General features: G+C 44.0%; 1 protein-coding gene across 1 annotated transcript in view; it reads left to right on the plus strand.

Moving 5' to 3' along the window:
• Positions 1-5,859: 5,859 nt before the first annotated feature.
• The window catches only part of thsd7ba (thrombospondin, type I, domain containing 7Ba), a gene marked incomplete at its 5' end in the record, with an annotated part of 95,600 nt that continues 75,136 nt past the window's right edge, over positions 5,860-26,323 (plus strand). Inside the window, one exon of the mRNA XM_083682035.1 lies at positions 5,860-6,013. Coding sequence (XP_083538161.1) covers positions 5,860-6,013 — 154 coding nt within the window. The remainder of the gene's footprint in view (positions 6,014-26,323) is intronic.

A 26,323-nucleotide genomic window follows, 5' to 3' on the forward strand; every position in this document is an offset into this window, starting at 1 on the left:
CCACCACACAGTCTGGGAGCAGCACAAATCAGTTTAAAGTTGGTTGAATCCGAAATCCGAAATGATTCATTTTGTTATTGCAACTATCAGGATAGCTGGGATGCAAATTGACCATCAGATGATGTCATTCTGGTAACCCTGAAAACGGTACTGGAGTAAAGCGAAGCTAAGCTAAAGTGGGAGGTATTTTGTGGTGTTACATTCTCGCAAAAGTACACTCTTCGGTAAAGTTTCTAACTAGAACAAATAAGGCTTCTTTGGCTTTCCCTAGTAGAATAACTTTTTGAAGAACCCTTTTTGGAGGAAAGGGTGAAGAGCCCTTTTTTCTTTTTGTAAGAGTGTCGGATGCGTATGAAGGTGATAGATTGTCCCTCGTACGAGACTTTTGAACCCAACCTGCTGAAATAAAAGTCAAGTCTTTCCAAGTGAGCAATGATTCGATAGTTCAGGACCATAAGGTTATGCGCATGGTTATACATCCTGAATTTAACATTTGAAAATGCCAACGATGAGCATGTGGAGCGACATTTTTAAAATTCCAACTCAGTCGATTGAATGTTGTTGTTTCGTTCAGGGAGTTTCATCAGTTTGTGATTGTATCTGTTGTTCCAGTCAGACACGGGAACCTGATGCAAGATAGAGAAAGACAAACACTGGACAGGCTACTCCTATCATCCACACTGAATCCCTATAGTAAAGGTTGAAAGGATAAGATGCACTTTGACAAATTTCTCCCCACTGTTCATCTGAGACTGCATCTTGAAAAATCTATCTAGTTTCGAAGAGGGGAAAAAATCCTCCACCTCAGCTCTGATGTCCCCCCCCCCACACACACACAGGAGCTAGCTGTGAGGCTAAAGGAGCGCTAGGTAGATAGCTGTCCCCACCACCCCCCCCCCATCTTGACACGGACATGCGAAAAGCTACGGCAGTGCCATTTCAGGCACAATGGTGGGGGATGGACGAAGCACTTAAAAACCTTGGGAAATAAAGCTGGGGGTCGCTGGGAGCGTGGCATGGAAAGTCAATAGAGGAGGAGAGACCCAGAGCTGCGGCCACAGAGCGAAGGATGGGGATGGGGATGGGAAGGGGATGGGATGGGAATGGGGATGGGGATGGGATGGGAAGGGGATGGGAAGGGGATGGGAAGGGGATGGGGATGGGATGGGAAGGGGATGGGATGGGAATGGGGATGGGGATGGGATGGGAAGGGGATGGGGATGGGATGGGGATGGGAAGGGGATGGGAAGGGGATGGGATGGGGATGGTATGGGATGGGGATGGGATGGGGATGGGATGGGGATGGGAAGGGGATGGGAAGGGGATGGGAACGAGGGCAGGAGGTGTTAATAGAATCACGGATTCCCAGGGATGAGCTCTCAAGACTCCGTCTTGCCTGTAGTGCTGACAGGTAATCATTGAATGTCATTGGAGAGGAGAAGGAAGCGCGGCTGCACAACTATGATTGTGTACTTGTTTTTGATATCGCTGACAGGATGTGACAGACATGATAAATTGTCACAGTAATCCTCTCGGTTTGTTTGAAATTTGTAAATACAAATATGTCAGGAAGACGATGTGGACCCAACCTTGCTGATACGACTGTAATCAGTTTGAATGCAGAACACATAATCCTACCTGTGTACCAGGGGGACTTTCTCTGAGATCTTACAGCTAGGGGACTGACCAGATACACGGAGAAAATGCCAAGGGGATTACAAATCGTATTTCTGGGGAAATGCGTCCTGATACTTCTATAAAATGAAGTGATGCTGCATCTTTATGAAATGTCCGGGGGGAAAAACGCTGTCGTTTAATTATTCTTAGAAGTGTTGTTATCACTTTGTTCTCTGTATATGTTTTGACAAATCTTAATATGTTTAAATATCACAGCTTTATATCACAGAAATTAAGTAAACGTTGGATGTGTTTTCTCACATTTCAGGTGTCTAGGGGAGGATAAGAGGGATCTAGTCTCTGTAACGTGTAACGTTGACATTTTTGATCATCTCCTTTGTGTGTGGGGCATCATCTCTGTCGGCTTTTTCTTGGAAAGAGATCACTACAGTGTCAGTCCTTGTTCTTCTCTGAACCCCCCCCCCCCCCCCTCTCTCTCTCTCTCTCTCTCTCTCTCTCTCTCCTCACTTCCAGCCTGGGCTGGCTCCCGTTCCATCCAATCCCAGAAGGAATTTCAGTCGGTGGATAGTTGACCGAGCGATCACGGCGGGGTTATCTGTGCCCAGTGTTGGGGATGGTGTGACAGGCACATCTTTCACGGCCCCGTCGTCCATCCAGAGGGGGGACTCACCGAGGATTAGCTGCTGGATGATGCGTCAGGAGGAAGACAAGGCCCAGTTTATCTCCTGTCCCTGTCAGCCCTAGCAACACAGGAGACCTCCTCTACCCCGCAGTCATCTCCGGGAGGAACAACCGCCACTGTCATCGCCATCGCCATCACCTCGCCCGCCACTTCTGCCAGTTAGCGGAAAGGGATGACTGGCAGCTCTACAGTTCAGGTACTGTCGACACTCGATGTACGAATACTCCTCAATGTTGATCTGATGATCATGATGTGGTCCTGTGCTCTGTAAAGGTCAGGAAGAGCAAATGCACAGCCGTTTTGAATTAAATGTCATGATAGATAGAGTCATTGATTCATCAGGTTTGGAATTCCCTGTACATTTCACCACTGAGCCCCTCTCTTTCCAAGCCCCATTCGTTTGCTGAAGCTCACAGTAAAGACGTATACAGTACCAGCATGAATCAACAAAGATGCTATTTTCCCTTACAGTTGCCCATTGCCAGAACCAGATTACATTGCCTTGGTCTTGCCATACTCCTAAAAGGTGCCAAAGAATTGACAATGCATTTCAATTTTAGTTTTGTTTAAATGTTGTGTTGCTGGTGTATGGAAATAGTATCAAACTTCAGAAGCAGTTGGATGAGGAGCACAGACCAGCATGGCAATGCAGACAGAAACAGTTGGCTTTATTGTGCTCAGAGCGAACCGGTTGGCAGGATAATTGTATGGAAATCCCAGCAAGAGGATGGCATCTGTGTTAAACGGACTGGGATTAGAAGCCCTTTGTTTCCTCTCCAGCCACAAGCTGGAACCCATCCGTCACAAGGAGGCAGAAAGATGGAAAGGCGATTGTACAGGAATCAGAGTGTTCCCAGGCATACAAATGGCCTCCACAATTGATTTGGGGAGCCCTAATCAAACATTAATTATTGTGGCCACCTGTGTAGTGGGAGGGGCCTTGCCCAAAGCTCTGTTCCCTGATGAACATTGGAGAGTCTGCTCGATGTGAGATGAGCAGCAAGCAATACACTGAATCCCAAACACTCCGGTGCCTGATGAGCTGAGTGGAGAAGATTGCATTCCATCAGATCATTGAGCAAACTAACAGGATGCTACAGCAGTGTTTTAGCCACAGCAATAACACACGTGCCAAATTTCCAGCAGCATTTCCTGCTACTGAGAGAGCCCTGCACGCCTAGTTTGACCCAGTTGTTCTAAAAAAAAACGGCTTAAGAATTTGACACATGAGATTTTCGGGATAGCCGGGATCTTGTTCCGTTGACAGGCACACACGGGGGGTGGGGGGGGTGTGTGGGGGTGGGGGGTGGGGGGGGTTAGAGACAAACTCTTGAGTACACATTGGTATTCACCCTCTTCTCAGAACTGACAGTCCTACAGAGATAGTCCGTCAGAACTCTCTGCAGTCTGCTCCCTCCCCTCAAGCCGCCTGGTATTTGATTAACTATATCTAACCTTCGGGTAATCTCGGACGTGCATTGGAACATGCTTTGAACACAGCATGGAATGTTTGGGGGGCTCATGCCTGCAGTTGGTGGAGCAGACAGTTTTCCAATCAGGCGTGGCATGCTCTGTTTAAGTAATAAGGCGTGAGAGGCAGAGATATTATGCAAGGGTGTTATTGTAACATGGTAAGCGGGAAAAAACACGTCATAGCTGTTACTTTATCAGGGAATAAAGCACGGCTTCGGATGCCTCTTGGCCTATCACAATGTTTGCTGTATAACAGCCTACATAGCATGCTCTACCAGCCTACATAGCATGCTCTATCAGCCTACATAGCATGCTCTATCAGCCTACATAGCATGCTCTACCAGCCTACAAAGCATGCTCTATCAGCCTACATAGCATGCTCTACCAGCCTACATAGCATGCTCTATCAGCCTACATAGCATGCTCTACCAGCCTACATAGCATGCTCTACCAGCCTACATAGCATGCTCTATCAGCCTACATAGCATGCTCTACCAGCCTACATAGCATGCTCTATCAGCCTACATAGCATGCTCTACCAGCCTACATAGCATGCTCTATCAGCTTACATAGCATGTTCTATCAGCCTACATAGCATGCTCTACCAGTGCAAGGGAATGCATGCCCTGGGAATAGTCAAATGATACTGGCTGGAGGAAGGTTGTAATTTGTGTTCAGTCAGGTATGCCTTCCTGAAGGAAGAGGCTGATGGCTGGGATAGTATTCAGCAGGCAGAGGTGTCTAATTGGCATATGTCTGCATACATAACTTGGTAGGAGAGGGTGGGCATAATGGGAGGGGTAGGCAGAATGGGAGGGAGGGGTAGAATGGGATGCTTTGGTGATCAGCACCTTGGAACAAAGGCAGCCGTTTTTGAAAGATGCATTCTGATTTTGAATAGAGAATCCCTTTTGAATGACAACGAGAGACTGTTTGTGCTCTTCCTGGATCTCTGGCTCCATCCCCCATCCTTCCTTAAGCAGATTTAGCCACTACTGAGGGGATACGAGCTAAGGCGGGGAGATCAAAATCTAATTTTCCTAAATGAAATCAAGCAAAAAACAATTGGCAGCCAGAGGCTTTCCCGGAGAAATCATGTGGAAATAATCCCATATTGCAAAATACGTGCTCGCCCTTCAACAGTTATTCTTTCAAGTTATTCTTCCGCCAATACACCTATTTTATTCAGCTATCAGGGCCATGGTTGAATGAAGAAAATGGTATTGTGGTCTGCCACTGAGAGAGAGGGGGGACGCATCAGAAATCTCATTTGTTTATCACAGGGATGCAGTGCACTACACCGCACAAGATGATGGGGCTCCTCAATGAATCAATGATCCTGAGGATTAAAGCCAAGCTAGCAGAGTGAGGGTCTTCATCCACACCTACGTGTACTGAAACAGTGGCGTCTCCCCTTGAGGTGTGCTAAGCTTACTCGCTAAGGCAGGCCATCTCTGAATGCCCACACAGTAGCACATTCTGTGAGAATTCACACTTTTCCCAATTAAATCACGGAGGGCGCCATCGTTTCTGTGCTATTTGTTCCCAAACATCAGTTGGAACAAATCAAATTCCTGGTTTATTATGTTGGTGCAACACAGTTGGAGACCTGGTACATTCAGAGGACTAATCCTCCCCAGACCTGTGTCATGGTGGTAGGAGGAGAAACAAGTAAATGAACTGCAATAAAAAGAATCTTGTTAACACCCTTGATTATCAATAAAAAGAATCTTGTTAACACCCTTGAATTATCCCAAGCCTGAAATCTCAGGCGGCTGAGGTGTTGGAATAAAGTTCATATGGGGGGGGGGGGAGAATCACTTATATTTTTTAATGGTTTGACAAAAAATGTACAGTATGTGATTCTCATCAAGTGATATCAATTGCCCACCATTTTGACAATGCTGAAGTTTGCTAAGACGGGTTTTTTTTTGTTAGGGTTAGGGTTAGGGATATTCTCCTCAGTTTTTGCTGTTGTTAATGCCTCATTTCTTGTTGAAAGGTTACGTTCGAGCCTGACGTTTTTCTGTTTCTCCCCCTCAGGAGTAAGAGAGGAGACAAAGTCAATGGGTTGGACTATGATTCTAAAAGATGACTTTGGTGTAATCGCCTGGACATGGCGGGTCGGGAACTACCTGCTCCTCGTCACGTCTCTCATTACAATTCAAGTCCGTTCAGACATTGAGTTTCCCAAGGACAAGCACTTTACATGGAAAACAGGTAAGATGGGCAAATTACTGTCATTACTGTCATGTGATACTGAACAATGGCTGAGCCTGTGAATGCGGGTGACTCAAGGTTAATCCCTCTCTTGTTTGCGGCCTGCCAAATTAGCACCTACAGTATTTCCTAAATATACTCATCACTGCAGATTGAGTGCAGTAATTTAGGCATTATATTGATCACCTGCACATTGTTGCATAATTACTGTCACCAAAACATGTTGTCGTTTCTTGTGCTGCAACATCATTTTACGAGTTAAAATACAGTGCTGTAGTTTAAATGAAGTGTATCATCTATTCATGATTTTAACTCTCTTTAATAAGCACTCACAGGACAGTACATTAGTTCTAGCAGTTTTCACTCTTTTGTGACACATCAAATGTACCCTACATGAGCACGATGCAGGGGGCAAAAACGACTGTGTACAGTATATTTAGATTCACCTACTTTGCAACCAATTTCCCGTGGTACAAATAATGCCCATGTTTTTATACGACCACAATGGGGAGCCTGATGAAGGGATCAGGGCAGGATACATGGTGGTTAGCATAATAATACATGCTTTCTGAAGATTATCCATCTCCACATCCATGCCGACCTCTCCTCCTCTGAGAATGTAATCACATATACTGTAATGATGTATATGTTGTTGCATATTAATCTGCCACTGGTTTGCAAAGGTACAAGTAAGTAATGACACCCTGGCTTGCCTTCCAAACTGGGTTTGTAAACAGGTACATCAGATTATGTCCTAATTCTTCCCAAGAATATGGCTTTTCTGTCTTGAAGGAGATTTATTCGTTGCAAGATAAATATTCCCTCTACAAAAGGTGTTATTTTTTTTCATGATGAACTACTTGTGTGGGATAGGAATGTATGACAAATGTATTTGAAAACAAAATATTTAGTCTAGGTTAGATCCGTCCTCCATGAGGCCCTTTCCCTACGTATATGAAACATCAGTGGCTCAGTTCTGTTTATCAGTATTGATCTCCTCTTTCAAGCAGCTTGCAAAGGAAAACTTTCCCTTCCTACACAAAGGACCCCCCCTCGTTATGCGATTAGCACTTTCATCCCTCTCTCTGTGGTTGGTTAATGATACTGCCCAAGTGATGAAGAGATTGATTGATTGGTTTCACTTGAAAGAGTGTACGTTCAAAAGGGACGTTATCAGAACACTACTTGTGAGGATTTGACCTCCATACGGAACTAAGACGGGTTATGCCAGTTGATGCCTAACTGGAAGTGAGAAATCACTTTAGGAAACAAAATCTCCTCACACATCGAGATATATCGCTCTAATTTCGACTTGACACCCCAGAGAATTTCAAGAAGCAGAACCAAAGGTGTCACAGTGCCTTGAAGTTCAATCCAAGACCTGAAAGAACTTTCTTACAGTGAAATGATTTGTTGGAATTTAACAACAAAAACAGCAACTGCATCATGAATTATAATGCCTTTTATTTGATGATATGATGTCAGTTATGCTTGTGAAAAATGTTAGTCGGTTTTAATAACAGTTAGCTGATATCTTTTGAGAAGAGGTTTTCCAAAAGGTGCTATTAAACATTTGTAGATACTACAACTATATGACTTTTCAACTTGAAAGCAATTACTGGATGACAACAGGTTAAAACTATAGTTGTTACTAGGGTAATTACAGTGTTGTCATGTCTTCCAATGCCTTCATAATACGCCATTTCTCTTTAAACAAATAGGTTCGAAATGTAAATACTAAGCTGTGTCTGGAGTTATTCCCCAACTCTGCCTGTAGCCCATACTGTAGGCTATAACAACAGAGTATACCAAATGGAATAATAAATAATAATAAGACAAATGTGTATGTGCTGTTTTTCCAGCTGTAAAAATGCTGCAATGCAATAGCTGACTTGCTACTGGTTATTCTGTAGAGTGCAGGTGTCCTGTGGGCAGACGTTGGTACAGTGTTCTCCTCCCCTGAGAAGTGGTGTTCAGTACAGTAAGCACTGTGACTGTGGCTCAGACAGGAAATCTGTTTAGGTCTGACCTTCATCAGTGTCTGTGAGGATAGATCACCCAAGGCTGTGGCTAATTGGACAATCATTTATCTCTTTAAACATAGCCTTCAAAGACCCTTTGAAAAACAAGCACTTTTGAATGTCCCTTTTACAGAGAAGAACCTAATTTACTCCATTATGCGCTGGCTTTCAGTAAAGTTATACACACTGTCTTCTGACCTCTGCACCAAGGTGGCATGTTCATATGGTCACTACGTAGTTATTTCATACTACAGTGCATCGGTAAGAGCAACTTGTGATGTAAAGTTGTAATGTTCTGTAAAGTAAAGTAGTGACTGTAAAGTTACTGCAAACAGACATGGTTTTGAATTCATAACCACCAAAGCGATCGCACTGTAGAACTTAACAAAGTCACAATTCCAGCACTGACACCAACCCTCATTCTCTGTGTTCCTGTTGTTGACCTTACATTTTGAGAAATGAGTCCCTTCAGCGTATTGGTCTTCAGAATATGTCAACAACATGTACTCTGTTTAATTATCCCCTCCACAGAAGTTGTTTTGATTGATCCACTTTTACATGAATCGCAGCACTCCAAGAGTGATTTCATTACAACAGTCACATGTGGATCCAGATTGCATTAAAGCTGTATCGATATACTTCCCTGGCATGAAATAGAGCTAGGGACTTACAGAATGTTTTACAGAATGTGAAAATGGGAACTGCAGGCTTGGGAGGGTTGGCAGTTATAGGATTACTTTTTAGTACAGTAAATATTCCAACAACTTGAGATGTGTATAGTGCAAATGATTTGGCACTATAGTGTTGAGGTAAACTGTGCAAGGCTGGCCGATGCCCAACTTAAAAGGTTTAACAGAATCACTGAAAGTACAAACACAGAGCAAAAAACACATTTGGCAGCTAAAGTCATGTGGCTCAAAAACATCTATTTAAAATGGCAGGTGCCCTAATTATTCAATAAAATCAGCTGTGTAAAGTAGCCACCAATCTAGCTGTAACCAATAAGAAATGCCATTTAGCTGACGCTTTTATCCAAAGCGACTTACATTGCAGTGAGTGCATACATTTCAGTATATATGGTCCCAGCGGGAATCAAACCCACAACCTAAGCGTTGTTGGTGCCATGCTCTACCAACTGAGCCACAGAGGACCACTACAATTAACATGAGTGCAATGGTTTGAAATGGTTGAAAATGTATAGTGATACGAAGTTGGAAACTCTTGCTCTTTACAGATCTTTTAAAATGTAATAATCCAGTTAAAATAGTGACTGCCTTCTTCACACATTCTTCTTATGATGTTTTTGAATTTCAAGGAACCATAAAAAAGTCCCATTAGTTTGTGTGGGTGAGAGAGTCGATATCTTCCAATGCAGAGCGTTTCAATTGGATTTAATTTAGCTCCTGTGAATGCTTGCATTTCAACTCAATGGGATGACACCATGTTCAGCTTCAAATCACGGACATGAATTTTTCTGGGTCTGTATTTGTCATCTCTGAAAACGATTTACCTTGGGGTTCATTGGGGGACTTGTGAGCACCTTTTTAACATTAGGGAAAAGAGTTGTTTATCCCCTGTGAAGACGTCGGCTCGCTTGATGGAGCTGTACACTGTGCATCAGAGCTTTTCCATTCTTGGCGCAAAAAAAACACATTTATCGATTAGGTTCGGACTGAAATATGTCCAACATAAAGCTGCTGTGACCTATAACACGAGGCTGTCCTGAATAAACCCCAAAGGAGGAACTATTTCACTATTAGGCCAACATCTTGACAGGAAAATATACTCAGTTGTTGCCAAAAAGAATTCCCCCACACCCAAAAATGATCACTGCATCCCAATTCACTGTCTACAGTACAGGCCCCAAGCTATGTTTGTAGTTGAGAGAAGGGACGGAACTTATATTTATTAAGCGACTATGGATTCTCATTTATTCTTGTTTATTTCCCCGCATTTTATGGTGGAGTTTATCCAGCGCCAGTGTACTTTGATAAATCCTGCCAAGCTCCTCAAGAGGTTTGAATGATTAAGTCTCCCAGAGTTCATCCAAATTAGTTGTGGGAACTTTCAGCTGTGAGAGGCTGCTCAGTGGCAATGATTCCACAGAATGAGGAATCAATAAGGGTATTCACTAATGAAGGGAGCTTCGTCTGATCTAAACACTGTTACTGTATCGCTCCATTGTCGAGGACCAACTGTCAGTCTGGGAGAAAGAAAACGGGAGAGTGAGAGATTTTGACTGAGCAGGGAACTGTACGCCCCCTCCGGTTCAGGTGCTGGCCAAACAAAAAAGGAAATATTAACAATACATCTCAGGAGAACACAGTGGGGGCATTTCATTATTGAATAATGGGCATCCATTATTCCTTCCAGACAGTTATTTTCTTTGTTGCCATGCAATATATTCAAGGCATTTCTCTCGTCATACAGTACTAGCTTTGAATCCGATTGTTCTGTTTTTTTTAAGAACTGTATTAACTTCTGCTGTGTTAGCTGTTTTACAGTTCCACAACTTGACATCTGAATCCGTAGAATTTCCACCAATCTCTACGTGTAGTTGTTTCATTCAAATTTAATATAAGGAAATACCTTTTCCACCCACATCCTCGGGGTATGCTTTTAAGGAGCCACGTTTGACAAGATCTGATCCAGATTGAAAAATTCAAAGTTGACCATTAATCTGAAGCTGAAAGATGTAGCTCCAATTAAATATCTTACACTTCAAGCTATTTCAAATACTTATACTGGACTGTATAACCGGGTAAACTGTCTTTGGAATACATATATATATAACTGATAAAAAGATTAGGTGATTGAAACAACCTTAAAGAAGATTTTTTGGAGTTTCAAATGATCTAGCTGACAGTCCAGTATGCACATTTTGCTGTAATGGTCACTCACGTCTGCCCACTATCAAAGTGACCTTGAAAGATGTTAAAGGTGGATCTTCAAAGGGCTCTCCACATTGATCATGCGATCGAGATCTTGCCGAGCACCCTGTGCTCTGCTATCTGGCTCCGATGGGAACTGATTGAGGTTGTCATAAAAGCTGGCGGCCAGTCTCCAGGGACCCGCATGGGAGGAATTTCCAAGCAGCCAGATTTTAATCCCCTGAGAATATTCTTAGAGAAGAGTTAGCTTTCAGAGCTGCTCTCCATCTCAGGACTCCTTTTCAAGTTGTGAAGGGCTTTCACGTCAGCCATATGCAAAGTGTTCCAATTTCAGGAGAATGTTCCGTGTTGAATTTTCCATGGGGAGTTATATAAAGAAGAAGGGAAGAGGGAAAGACAGGAAAGAGAAGGGATGGTAAACGTATTTGAGGAGGAGATATTAAAACACTGCTAATAATTGATACCAACAAGCCCTGCAAGAAATGGCTTGTCTGGGTGATTATCATAAGCAGATACTGTACACTGTCTGGCAATACTAGAGAAAGACAGAAAATCAATTCACACATTTTGTACAGTTTCTGTTATCGCCTTTTGTGTGTATTCAAGTCTGTATTTCTCTCTGAAGTATCTTTGACTTTCCGGTTCCTGTCATCTAAATCAGACGTGTTGTTGGTTCCTAAAGTGTTGATGTTTGGTCAGACTGTAAGGGTATTATCGATATTTCCCTTACAATTTGCCGTTCCTCAGGGTGTCTTTGATGGGACTGTCTTTCTTGATGGGACTGTACCTCTTGGGCATTTTTGGTTATGTTATGGTTGTTGTGATGAATAGTGCAACGGTCAAATCCTTAGAAACTAATCGGACGGTGTAGCAGCCTACTCTACTGTAGGTACTGTACTGTACCGGGGTCATGCTTTCCCGATTAGTGTTAAACGGTTGAAGTCACACAGATGTCACACGTGACAGACATGGTCTTTGTCCAGGCTGATGGCTTGATGGACAAACCATCGGCTGCCTTGATCTGCAACCAAGACAGCATAGTAAACCAGCCAGTGAGAAAGCATTCAGTCTGGGAGGGATTTAACATGGTGTACGTGGGCTCAGGGTGCAGAGAATATCCACTATGTGGTAGACACGGTGTGGCCATCCAGCTGTCATCATCATCAACCATGCATAGAACTGTTGATGCTCTTACCATACTGCAGAATGACATTTTACAGACCATTATTATTACTAATAGTGTTGCTCATAGCACTAATGCTAAGTATGGAGCTACAGTTTACACTGGAGAAAGCCACAAAAACACATTTCCATTATGTAAAATATGATGTCCTGCTATTACCAAACTAGAAAATAGTAATTGGCAATGCAGTTATATGCTGAGTCCTGCTGCTACTCTCATTATCCTGCAGGTCTGATACATATCCAGTCAGCATTTACTCATACAGGGCCAACACACCTGGAACCACTACAGAAAGTACCTGTATGGCTGTAGACAAATGTTTTAAATCAGATTTTTTTTTTTTTTTTTTTTTTTTTAGAAAATACTGTTTTTCCATTAGGGTATCATTTTTAGAACAGCGAACAACCCAGCTGTAACACCTCCTCCTCTTATCATCATGAATTATTCTCCTAGTCCTGGAGTTAGAGGTAAATAGTGTCAAATTGGTTACCTTGTGATAATATATGAAATCCTTTCCTTGGTGCAGCCCAGGTTTACTATGTCTGTGTGGCTGTGGTAATTAACATGGTATTACATGCCCTGGGGGGAGACTCGGGGCTCTATTCGAAGGCCTCTTCGCGGTTAGAGAGGGTGTCATCCGCTCGGTGTCACACTCCTGACGAGAGGAGAGTAAATTGTAACGTGGGCTGCACTTGAGCATCGCATCCATAGGGACATGTTAAAATAACTACTGTGGCCAATGTATATTTGACCCAAGGGGGTCTGCACTGGAGAGGCTGCGAAGATAAGCGATGTGAATTTTTATTGTAACCCGAGACGCATTCCAGTTCTGTGTGCCGTGCTATCTTTAACATGTTTTCTAACCAGCATTATCTTGCAGGAACTCAGAGATTGGCACGAGGATCTCTCTCTGCAGTGATACGTCTATTCTCCGCCTTACCGCATTTGTTCATTTCTTTTTGTCTTACAAACTGATAAAAAAAAAAGGACACACTATAATACACTATAATACACTGGCTATGAGAGGGGCTACCGCTTGGCTTGATGGGCAGGGTTGATTATTTGGGGTAATGCTGTACTATCAAAGCCCTACTGGTCTACAGTAAGGTCCTGCATGCCAAATGATAAGGCAAGGGACGGACTCAGAGACTACAGAGATCATAGAACAACTGTAGATCTGAAGGCTCCTTAGAGTAGAGAACACATCTGGATTCGGGTGAATGTCGCCATAGACTGTTTTCCTTCCAGAAAATGCCATGAATACCTGATCAACACAATGTGCATCAAATCAATACCTCTGCAAGTCATTAGAAAATGTTTTAGCGGTCTTATGGGAAGGTCAATACTACTGTCTAGGTTTGTGAATAACTCATTTCAGCAAAAAACCCTTATGCATTCCAGGGGTATTTTCCCCCCTAACCAGTAAAAAAATCAATATTTTGTTTTACAAACAGACAGTTTTATTGCAGAACTTGTCTGTATATCTCAGCTGGGATTGCAGGTCTCCGATGTAAGGCAGTAGGAAACTAAATGAGGATCTCCCGAGGTTGCATTTCAATGAGAGAGCCTACTGCTGAGGGACGTAACCCATGAGAGAGCCTACTGCTGAGGGACGTAACCCATGAGAGAGCCTACTGCTGAGGGACGTAACCCTTGTGTAATGGTAAACAGACGGAGTGGAGAGGTGGCTGCTGATTGGTTCAGCTCTGAGGGGCCTTGCAGGGCATTCCTTGATCAAAAGGAAATCTCTCCGGCTATGTGGATGGCTCCAGTGAAGATGAATGGCATACGTACAAAGAACTGGGTTATCTAAATGAGATACACACGTGTGTGTCTATGTGCTCTGTCACTGTTGATTCTGGGAATGTTAGCACTGCAGATGTGGAAAATATCTCTCTCTCTCATCATCTCCCAGCGTTTCCCCGTCGCTCACACAATATCTGGGCTCGCAAAGACGATAAAAATCAACGCTCCAGTTTCTAGAGGTAGTCGTGCGGCGCTGCAGCCCTAAAGGTGTCCAACACATCAGCTCCATTTCTCCCTGGGGAACACTACTGCCTTCGTGGACCGTACACCAGACACTGGAGTTTGTACAAATGTGCTGAAACTTCATACCGTGGAGGTCCCCGTCTCGTCTCTCATGCTCTACCGGGCGGTCAGAGACAGCCCGGGCCCGCCTCCCCTCCGAGGGCCGCCCGCCGTCGTCGTTAATCTTGGAGAATGAGTGAGTGAATGAGTGAACGACTTCTGCTCCTGCTGTTTACCGACAACCCACGTCGCTGCCCTTGTTGGCGCTCTCCGCCCGGCTCCTCTGACGTCGTGTTTGGTGTGGAGATGCGACAGCAGTATTGATTGCCGCTCCTCCTAAGTGCGAACCGGAAGACAGTTCTGCCATTAGTTTGCAGGGTGTCAATTTGCCAGACACTAATTAATTAATTACTGTAATTAGAACCTGTGAAACTCCAAGCCATGTATCATTTTCCTCCCCAAACACCCTCATTTACAGTACAGGACGAGGAAGGGGGAGGGGGGGGGGGATTTCATTGTCTTGTACAAGAAACTGTGAAAAAACCGGAAACACGAAAATGCCAAGCTGTACAGTCCTCCTCTGATAAAAACAGGTGTCCTACTGTGAGACCATTACAGCACCTGCTTGCACGTACAGAACCAGTCAAAAGTTTGGACACACCTTGCCAAGAGTGTGCAAAGCTGTCATCAAAGCAAAAGGTGGCTACTTTGAAGAATCTAAAATATAAAACATATTCTGGTTTGTTTAACACTTTTTTGTTTACTACATAATTCCATATGTGTTCCTTCATAGTTTGGATGTCTTCAATATTAATCTACAATGTAGAAAATACAATGTCTTTTTTAAAAAAAAGAAAAACCATTGAATGAGAAGGTGTGTCCAAACTTTTGACTGGTACTGTACCTCCTGTAGGTAATAATAGGTGAAGTCTTTGAATGAGGCCATCATTAACAGCCAATTATCTCTGCCGCATCTGTGAATGTATCCATATGCTTGGTTTCACATCCATTCTGTACGGAGGTATAAGCTACACAGGGGACATACAGTGTGATTGGGACTAGAATGTTCTGTATTCTAAAATGTTTTCACTGTCTTAGAAATTGTCCTAGTGGAACATGTCACATTAGAAAAAAGCGACGGGGTACTTCATCTAGTTTTTCCAAGCTACATTCAGTGTGAATTTGGTCGTCTTATAAAAGAAACAGTGAAAATACTGTGAGCACAGACCAAGCGCTAGTCCCCCTCTGATAAAAACCGGTATCCTACTGTGAGACCATTACCTGCTCCTTCGTACCTTTTGGAGGTAATAGGCAAGGTCTTTGAATGAGGCCGTCATTAATAGCCAATTATCTCTGCTGCATCTGTGAATGTTTCCGTATGCATGGTGTCACATCCCTGCTGTACGGAAGTATAAGCACCGCAGGGGACCGACAGAGACAGGTGAGACCTCCAACAGGGCTCCAATGACCTGAACCCCTTTCAACAGGTGGATGGAGACTCTGACATAAAGCAGTGAAGCAGTTTGGAACAAATGAGGGGAAAAAAGGTTGCAATTCACAGAAATCACCTGAGGGGTAGCCTACGGATCTCACCCATATCTGCCCTGAGGGGTAGCCGACAGTACCTATAGCATTCTGCCTTTACTTACTATCAGAGCTTGCATTCTCTCGATGGGTTAGAGATCGTTGTGGGATCTTTGTGTTCAAAGTGACTTTGAATAATATGCGTAATATTTGAGTAATATGCTTTGAAACTTTGTTTTCACAATTTACATTTTTAGCAGGTTATGGGTTGGGGAAGGATTAACCTCGTTTGAGACTAGGCTTTCCTAATTCGGAAAGGCTCGGAAAATCCTTCGCAGAAAGTAGGTACAAAGGGGTGGAAACCCGTTTGAAATGAGTGACGTCTCGGATCACATTAAACCAATCAAATACCTTGCTTGGGCGGAGCTAAAAAAACCCAACAGAATTCAGTTTTTTCTTCAGGTTTTTTTTCAATGTTGCAAGCTAGCATAGGCAACAACTCTCTGCGAAATAGTCCAACCTGGTCGGAAAAGAAGACACACATAACAACCAGCAACCATTCTACGGACATGTGGGGGGGGATTCTTGGAATGTAACATCCAATGAAATTGCGAGCACATTCTCCCATCGCTCCATACAGTTCAATCCAAGCCAGGAACAGCTAATCTAAAATTCTCCAGACCTCCAAAAGAAAGAAAACAATGTACGGTACGAGACTATGAGAGGTTTTGTGAATGGACAGAGTTGGTTGACCTTTTTCCACAAATGATCACATTATGAAAGCAGATTATTCTAAGCAATTAATTACTTTATTTTTTATTCAATTCATTACCCAGATATGGTGGGTACGTAATTAGATTCATCTTGATGAAGTAAGGCTGTAATAATAATGTTATCTCTCTGGCTGGAATTACAAGGTCTCCGATCCAAAGGAATATAGCCCTGAGTGATTGAAAGGCCAAGCTCACAATGGGACTTCTCATCTCCTCTTTAAATGAACACTGTTGCTCCATGATACTAAGGAGAGAAAGGATGATTTTAGAATACATTTTTAATGGTATCGTCTACAGTAATAAGCCAAAATCTTACAAAATGAATGATCATATGTGTGTATCACAAAGTGTATACACAGACCCAGTAGATGCTAGAATACTATTGAAAGTATGTACATTGCTTATACATAGTTTATAGATCATACTAATACGAAGTTAAGATTGGTTCGAATTATTTTGCTTGTTGATTCATTTTTCACGAGCTGTACATGCAATGTGGATGTCAATTATCAGTTATGTTATAGATGCTGAATAGCTATATAATAGCTAGCTATAATATGTTATAGGTATGAATAGCTCTTTCACTTGTCACGTTGCTGACCTGTTGCACTCTATTCATCTCCGATGACTCTTTCAGATCCGTGCATCAACAGCTGCAGTGCAATGATCATTTATTGTGTATTATTGTCAAAGGAGCCCCTATTAGAAAAAGTCAGTTTTTTTTCTCCAACAATACAGATTTGCATACAGATATATTTTGCGACTCAAACGTACGCTGTCATCACAGCTCAAGGACGCGTTCAACTTTCCAAGCATACTGGATCTATGCCTCATTCACAGTCATTTCAGATCAGCGGGACATGGCTGTGATTAAAAAGATACAAAAAAATGTATTCCAAGTCATCTTTCAGTCTCGTCCCTTATGAATCTTCGGTGGCATATTTCGTTCAATAGAATCCAGGCCTTATTTCATGCATTCACTTTTTTTATTTATTTTTTGCTATCTTTCTGGAGTTCCTCCAGTATGGCAAGATATTCACATCACACAGTTGGTGACAGAGAAGGCACCATCTGCCCCGAATCGCAGAGTGACTTCCCATAATGCCTTGTCTCAGCGTCTGCCATGCTTCAGGAAACTGGCTTCACACGAGCCATGCAGCTGACTCTCAGGACGGGCTGTGTGGTGACTTCTTACTGCTGCACCGCCGTTTTAAATCCATGCATCATCCCACCAGCCAGCCTCTCCCCAACGTGCAGCTATGCTTATGTGATTGCCTCCCCAATCTTTTGTGAAGTCAGGGATGAAGATGACACTCTAGTAAGTGCTGGAAATAATGTGTTCGGTATCCCATGACACATGTTGTAACAGCGTCCTAACAGCTTTCCCTGCAAAACAGAAATGAGTTGGAAGTAGACTCTTTAGGACCTAATGCAGCTTAGTACAGAGTGAGGAAAATACGTACTTTGCCACTTCAAGTGTGGATGGAATTTGCTTTGCTAATACGTCTAAGGATAAATTCACAAGATAAATGTTTCAGTAATTGATGAAATGTATTTGTTGTGCACCTTCATTGGCATCTTAATTGAATCTCAAGAAATTCCTCTCTCTCTGTCTTTTGACGGCTGTTGTTTTCAGTGACAAAATGAACAGAACACATTTCAAAGAGAATTTTGATGCAAATCTGAAGACAACACATCAGTGCTACTGTAGCATAACACATCTACTATATCATTTATTTTCATGTTCCATATTACAATGAGCCTGTCCTCCGATTTCTACCTCCACCAGCCTCCCCTGATGTACTGCCTCATTCCATCCCTGCATTGCAATGAGCCTGTCCTCCGATTTCTACCTCCACCAGAATCCCCTGATGTACTGCCTCATTTCATCCCTGCATTACAATGAGCCCGTCCTCCAATGTCTGCCTCCACCAGCCTCCCCAGGTGTACTGTACACTATCTTATCTGGGGGGAAGATGAAGGTACATATCGCACCTGATCCATTGGAGCTCCCAGACTATCAATTTGTCTTGTGTCCTATCCAATAAGTCACGGAAAGGAGTGGGATCTGAAGCGTCTGCAGATCTCTAATGGAGCCGGTGATGATAACAACTAGCTGGCATCTCAGCAGCTGATGGCGTTGTTTGGGCCTCCTGATAACGGCAAGGCTGGGGTGATTATGTGATATTGTTGTTGGGCTCGTTATTGATGAGATCATCATCGTGCTGAATACTGTACATGCGCTGAGTAACCTTGAATATCGAGTACTTGCCAGTGGAGCAACTTTTCTCCGTGCCAGCCTGTTGTCTGGTTGATGGTGTCCATGACCTCAAATGTCACTGCTGTGTGCTGTGTGTACAATTTGGTGTTATAAAGTAATGTAATAATTTGAAGGCGAAGACAGTTATGTCGCTCCACTAGCTTTTGTGGACAATAACAATACAGCCTTTTAATTGAGGGCAACAAGGTTTTGACTGATGGGTACTGTAGTATGTTGCAATTTGGAGCTAAGGAAAAAAAAAGCAAAGGAAAAACTTTGCCCAAAACCCAATCATCATTCATGCACACACTGAGAGGGAGACAGGTGACATCGAGGTTAACCTCATATCCTGGAGTGTTAAGAATGGCACAGGGAGGGGAGTGTTGTGCCTTCCCTGTGAAGAGTGCCAGTTGATTTGCCCATACATAATTGATATGACCTCTCATGGACAGGCGTAGAGGGAGAGAGGAGCTGATTAATGCTTGAGGGACAGAGGGAGCAGAGATGACACAGGGAGAGGACCTGAAGTGTTTATCCACATGGTCCTTACAGTCCTCACTTGCCCCATAGGGCTGAGAAAGGAATGAGTGTATAATGCACGTAGATTAAGTTACAGGGATGGTTCACTCAAAATGTAAGCCAGACGGGCCCATATACGGGCCCAAATTCGGCTTTAATTTGATTATTCATTACTTTATCTCCTTGTCATGTGCAGTATGCTATTCTGGACTATGATCTGAGCATATCCACACAAATCTTCAAGTTGTTACCTATCTAATGGCATCCTCATGTTGCATCTGATCATCATATGTCTAATGTTATAAGTACATTAGTTTGGGTCTGGTTTTTCGGCAGAAATTAGTCAAATAGGGCGTTCAGCACGAGGATGATGTCACAGGTACCTTGGCAGTGGGGTTCCATTCGGGTTCCATTCATTCTGAAGATTCTGTCTAAAACGCCTCCCAAACAAGCCAATCCAACTACAAGCACATCAGTATGCCTCTCTGAATCTTACTTCGGGTTTAATTTATTTATTTTTTACGTCACGTTTTTTGCAATAATCCTCTTTTGCATTTTGATGATGTGATGTCATCAAACATCAAACCATATTTGATGAAGAAGGAAAAAAATCGGAAATGGATTGCAGCACAAGCACATGGGAAGCAGAGATACGACTCAGAGAGATTATGTTGAGCTTGACAAAAAGTCAACGGTATCAACTCCCGGCAGTTTCTAAATGTACGTACACTGGGACCGACTGTGTAATGAGCCTGTCTTTCCCGATGAGACCCGGCGCCAAAATGGCGGATAGTCACGAGACTGCGGTATGAATTTCTTATGACCTGTGGCCAAACCCGTGCAGTATTCTTCAAACAGTCACGTCAGCAGAACAGAAGTATTCCATCCTCCTCTTTGTCTCTGTCACACTCTAACCTCAGGGGTCTTCCACTGTTTTCCCGTTCAAGTTTCTGTCTCTGGATACGGCCATTAGTTCTGGTCCTATGCTTACGAGTCTGGAATCACTCCCTTGTAGGGGATAGTAGTTATTTTGATGGTCAGACGGAGGGGAGAGTGACCCGATCCAATTACCTGTCAGCTCTGAGCGTTGGAACTCAGGAGACCAAGCAATTACACCTGGAGGTATCTGGTCGCCACTGAGACTCTGCAACCTCTGTTTGTCTTACGCTGCACTATCTGTCCAGTACATCAACATAATACACTCCACCGGGGTAAGTGTTTGGTGAATGTAAACAAATGGTGGTTTTCTTTCCAGAACTCGCATCCGTTTGTGTGTTCCCCCCCCCCCCCCCCCCCCCCCCATTAGAAAGAAGTTAAACTGTATCGGTTTTGCACCTTTACAAGTTCTAATGTGTTTTCATGCCGCACATGCATGCTGTCGCCATCGGCCAATGATCAGCCCGGCGTCAGGGCAAGCCGGCCAATCGGACTCTCTCGGACTCTGAGTGACCTTACACTACGGGATGATGTCAGACTCCGTGGGGCGCTGAGACTGAGACTACAGCCGGGGTGCAGAGAAGCATGTGGGGAATGCGAGGCGACGTGAGAGGCTGATCGGGCTCCGTCGCCGGGGCGCATGTTAAACAGAGGTTTTACCAAACAGAAGGCTTGGCTCACCGTCGAGCTGCCACCCTGTTTATCTTTATTCATCCATTTAGTTGGTGTCCAGGATCTTTAGCATCAGGCTGGCGAGAAACAAACGTGTAAACAGAAGATCTCCATATGTTACCTTTCATCCACCATTGTCATTATTCCGCCACCTATCTGTGTATGTATTTGTTTATTCTGTCGGCGAACCGGCGTCTGGGGTATTAAAAAAAGAGCCTGTTTGAAAAACCCCGGAGGAGCCAGCTGCTGTGAGCAGGTTATGAAAGGAAGATTGAAAACAAAGACAAATGCGTATCAAGCAATGACCCAGAAAACATGCCTGGTTGAAGGGAAATAACAATGCAAGATATTATGCCCAGCTGAGCAGGACACTGTAACGACGCAACGATGGATTTAAATGTTGAGGTAATGTTGCAGCATAGTCAGGGTACACATATGCCCATGGGCAGCCATCACAGTTGTGACACAAACTTTTTGATTTCACAAACAACCTGTGATATGTCAATGTCAGCAGCTTCATAGACACCCCTTCATAGATTTATCCCTCTAATATGAGAATATCCCCTGAAATGCCCGGCTTAGAATTAATCTTCCCTGTGTGACATTTATCTGAATAATTCACGGTGCTCACTCTTGACTGAGCAGCTACCTACAGGATGACACCCACCACTGTGTCACTCAGTCTTCACTCCTCGGCTCCACACCAGTTAGAGGCTGGTGGAGGTAGAAATCGGAGGACTGGCACATGTTTCATATCATTCCTCATTCCATTTCCTGCATTACAATGAGCCCGTCCTCCGATTTCTGCCTCCACCAGCCTCCCTTGCTTACAGTGTAACTCTGCTGTAGTAAGGGACATTTTTGTATATATTATACAAACTATATGAGACCACTGACAAAGGAAGATGAGGTATTGATTAGGAATAATATATTACATATGTTACAATTATATTAAACTTCTTTTTGATTGCAAATCTGCAAATATTAAGATTTAGAACCAATAAAGTGAGTCACTGCGGTAATATAAAGTAAAGTAAGAGCTCCCATACTGAACATGGAAACGGTTCCTTGTTTGTAGACACGAGTGTTCATAGACATATTATTGATGAGCCAGAAAAGTCTTGCATAGTTTAGGCCGTAAGGCTAGATGGAGAATTACACTAGAAAGCTTTTGGGGATTTTCGTCCTCTTGCACCCTAAAGGTAATTAATTAGTGGGAGATGTTTGAGCTGCATTTGATGTTGAGCTCCAGGGGGACAACGTGGTTCTGTGAACAGAACTCATTACACAAGCAAAACAGAACAAGCACAGTTAAAACAAACACCTGACGCATTTAATGACCATTTAGGAAAACAAAAGACTCTTAAAATAGCGTTCAAACAAAGCCAGAGCTTAATGGTTCAGTTTGATATTTACTCTCTGCATTCACAGCAAACAACAAACAACGAAATCTAGAATATTGTGATGATATGATTCCACTGCAGATATGAAGGATTCCTTTTCTGCAGGTGACAGTTTTTTTATTTCTCCAGTGAGCTATCCCCAGGTGATTATTTCAAAATGAAATGTCACTCATAAATATCTCTCCGATCGCTCAGTGCTTCGGAGCATGGAGAGCAGACACCTGGACGAAATTAGCTGATTCAGGAATTTGTGAGATGGATAGGGTGACTGGCTGATGATAATCACATGAGTTTCTGCATATATAAATGTTGTAATTAAGGATGCACCTCGCTCCATTAATTGTAGGAGATGAAGTATGGCTTGTGGGATGCCTTTATGAATAATTCTAGCCTGTGCCATAGGTAGCATTTAATTAAAAGTGTTATACTGTATTAATGTAAACAGTGAAACTCAACTTAATGCAGTGGAGTTTAGAACGGATGACAGGTCCTCTCAGCAGCTGTCATGGTTCGGTAGAACTGTTGAAAAATACAGAAATAAACAGGATTTGTGGGTGTGTAAGTATGAGTAAATCTGTCATCTCCATGTCAACTGAACGTCAAAACAAAAGCCACCATCATCAAGGTACTCACACCTCAAGTTAATTGACATTGGCGTTAAAACAGGTTAGAGGTGGTACCGCAGATATGAAACATCAGCGTTTTAACTGAAGGCCCGTAACTGAAGAACCCACTGTGCTGTAGCTGCCGTCCCATTCTTGATAAATAAACAAAATAAAATAAATATGACATCTGACACAGCACCCCTCTTTTCCTTATAATGAGGCCTTTTATGGAACAGTAAACATACCAGTCAGCCTGGGGTGTGTGTGTGTGTGTCTGTGTGTGTGTGTGTGTGTGTGTGTGTGTGTGTGTGTGTGTGTGTGTGTGTGTGTGTGTGTGTCTGTCTGTCTGTCTGTCTGTCTGTCTGTGTGTGTGTGTGTGTCTCTGTGTCTCTGTGTATCTGTGTCTGTGTGTGTGTCTGTGTGTGTCTGTGTATCTGTGTATCTGTGTCGGTGTGTGCACGTGTGAGTGTGTGTGTGTTTACACCCCCTAAGGTGTTGATGTGGTTACCCAGACAGGAATGAGGGAGCTGTGTTGTGAGCCTGCTGTTGGCTTCTCCTCCTCCCGAGACAAGCCTTCTCACACATGCTGACAGGTGAAGAGTGATTATACGGCCTGGTGGTGAGATGAGGGGTGCAGGAGAGGAACCGGTGGCTGTGTTGTGCTGGCTCTCTGTCAGCGTAATCACTCCCAATCACACCTCCATAAATCACCACACACACGCCGTGCAGCTGGGCCGGGCGCTCCCGCGGAGCAAAGGTGGAGCTGCTAAAAGGGCTGGCGCAGCTCACGTGCCGGTCCCGCGCGGAACAACGCCATCATCGCCCCGGCCTCAGCTGGAGGCGGCGGCGGCGGCGGCGGCGGCGGAGCGGTGGGCCCAGGTGAAGGAGCGGGCCTGAACAAAAGGAGGCTGACGTGTGATTTGTCACCGTCCGTCACTCAGGCGGCGTGCACACATGCGGCGGGTTCGGTCCTGAGACTCTGAGGCTGGAGGTCAGCCCGTTCATTTCGGGTTGCGTTCATGTTGTGTCCTGACTTACTGGCTAATTGACGCGCCGCGACCCGTGGTAAACTTTGGCCGGCTAGCATTCTGTCACCGTTCTCCCCAAACGGTAGGAACCAAAGTATGCAGTGGGACTAAAGGATGGTTGCGTACCATTCAGGACTCAATGTTACGAGACGGACCTTTCTCCGTCCTCTGATTGGTTATCGCCTAGCATCATCGGCGGCGATTTGAAAAAGCAACAACCTGGATCCTATTCAGTCTGGTCGCACGGTGAACAGAAAACGACCTCGCCGAGGGTCGTATCGCCCGAAGTCTCGTCAATCTGCCATCTTCTATTGACAATGAATGACCACTGGTCGTTTTGTAGCATCGAGTTGCCCCATTTGTGTACATACAGTAGCTTAAGAATGGAGCAGAGGTGTCTAGATTACATTCTTTGACATGTTTTGATAGCACAGAAAGAGTCCAAACAGTGCTCAAAAAGGCAGGACTATTCATACCTGTACAAACATGGCAGTGTTTATTCTGCAGGCTTAGGATAGACCTACTTTATATCCCTAACATGATTGGATAGACATATTTGTTAGGATGGTGAAAATCGAGGGAATGTGGTGACCTACTCAGAGTCGTGTGTGTGCTTTTGCAGTTTAACATTCTGTTTGCTCTGTCGCTGGGACAATATGCGTTTTTGAGTCTCTGCACCACACAGACGGCAGATATACCGATTAAATCCCCTTGCATCCTATTTTCATGCCGCTCCATATCTTTTGTTTGTTCGCTGGTACTCAACAAACCGCCAAGTCATATGAAACTCATATCAAGCAGTGTTTTATTCTGCTTTTTTATTTGTAGCTGCTGCAAGATCAATGGGTTGCAAACGATTGATTTGGTCTGCCAAAAATTCTTTCAGTCCATATTTCTGGGGGGTGTGTGTGTGTGTGTGCGAGTGTGTGTGTGAATTCCTGACACAGACGTTCTCAAGTCCACTGACATGCTGAGCATTCCCTCATTACCTAAGCACCACTCAGATGGGCTGAGCACCCCCCCAGAATGGACTTACCAGCACACTTTAACAACCACCTCTTACACCAACGGCACAGTGCAATAATAATGACATTCCACTGACCCACTTGACTTTTTTACTTTTTACTATTCATACTGCAATTTTGTCATGTCTATTGTCTTATGTGTCTCCAACCACCGTCACTGTCCAACTGTCTTGTACTTATGTCAATTATTGTCTTGACTTTATTTCATTGCACTACTGCATTGTCATGGAACCAAGCCTAAGAATTTTACTCCCTGCACTTGTGTATGAGACGTAACGATAAACTTGAAACTTGACCATGTTACCAGGACGCCTTCCTCTTGCCTACCGAAGCACATCTTCTTTGGTGAACTGAAGGGTGGGGAACGAATGCAAGGTGGGCTCAAGAAATGCTTCAAAGACACCCTGAAGTCCCTCACAAGCTTCAAGGTAGAGCTGAAGTCCTGGGAAAGTCCTGGGAAAGTCTTGGGAAAGTCTTGCCCTAGGAGCGTCCTGACTGGCATAAGCTCATTAGGCATGGTGCAAGAAGCCAAGAAGGTCAACGATGCCATGTTGACTCCCACCACCATCACAGAACACTCCCACCATCATAGAACACTCCCACCATCATAGAACACTCCCACCATCATCATAGAACACTCCCACCATCATAGAACACTCCCACCATCATCATAGAACACTCCCACCATCATAGAACACTCCCACCACCATAGAACACTCCCACCATCATCATAGAACACTCCCACCATCATAGAACACTCCCACCACCATAGAACACTCCCACCATCATCATAGAACACTCCCACCATCATAGAACACTCCCACCACCATCATAGAACACGCCCACCATCATAGAACACTCCCACCATCATAGAACACTCCCACCATCATAGAACACTCCCACCACCATCATAGAACACTCCCACCACCATCATAGAACACTCCCACCATCATAGAACACTCCCACCATCATCGAACACGCCCACCATCATCATAGAACACTCCCACCATCATCATAGAACACTCCCACCATCATAGAACACTCCCACCATCATAGAACACTCCCACCATCATAGAACACGCCCACCATCATAGAACACTCCCACCACCATCATAGAACACTCCCACCATCATAGAACACGCCCACCATCATAGAACACTCCCACCACCATCACAGAACACTCCCACCATCATAGAACACTCCCACCATCATAGAACACTCCCACCACCATCATAGAACACTCCCACCATCATAGAACACTCCCACCACCATCACAGAACACTCCCACCATCATAGAACACTCCCACCATCATAGAACACTCCCACCACCATCATAGAACACTCCCACCATCATAGAACACTCCCACCACCATCATAGAACACTCCCACCATCATAGAACACTCCCACCATCATAGAACACGCCCACCATCATAGAACACGC

The sequence above is a fragment of the Argentina silus genome (genome assembly GCF_951799395.1).
Source record: "Argentina silus genome assembly, chromosome: 12".
Taxonomy (NCBI): Eukaryota; Metazoa; Chordata; class Actinopteri; order Argentiniformes; family Argentinidae; genus Argentina; species Argentina silus.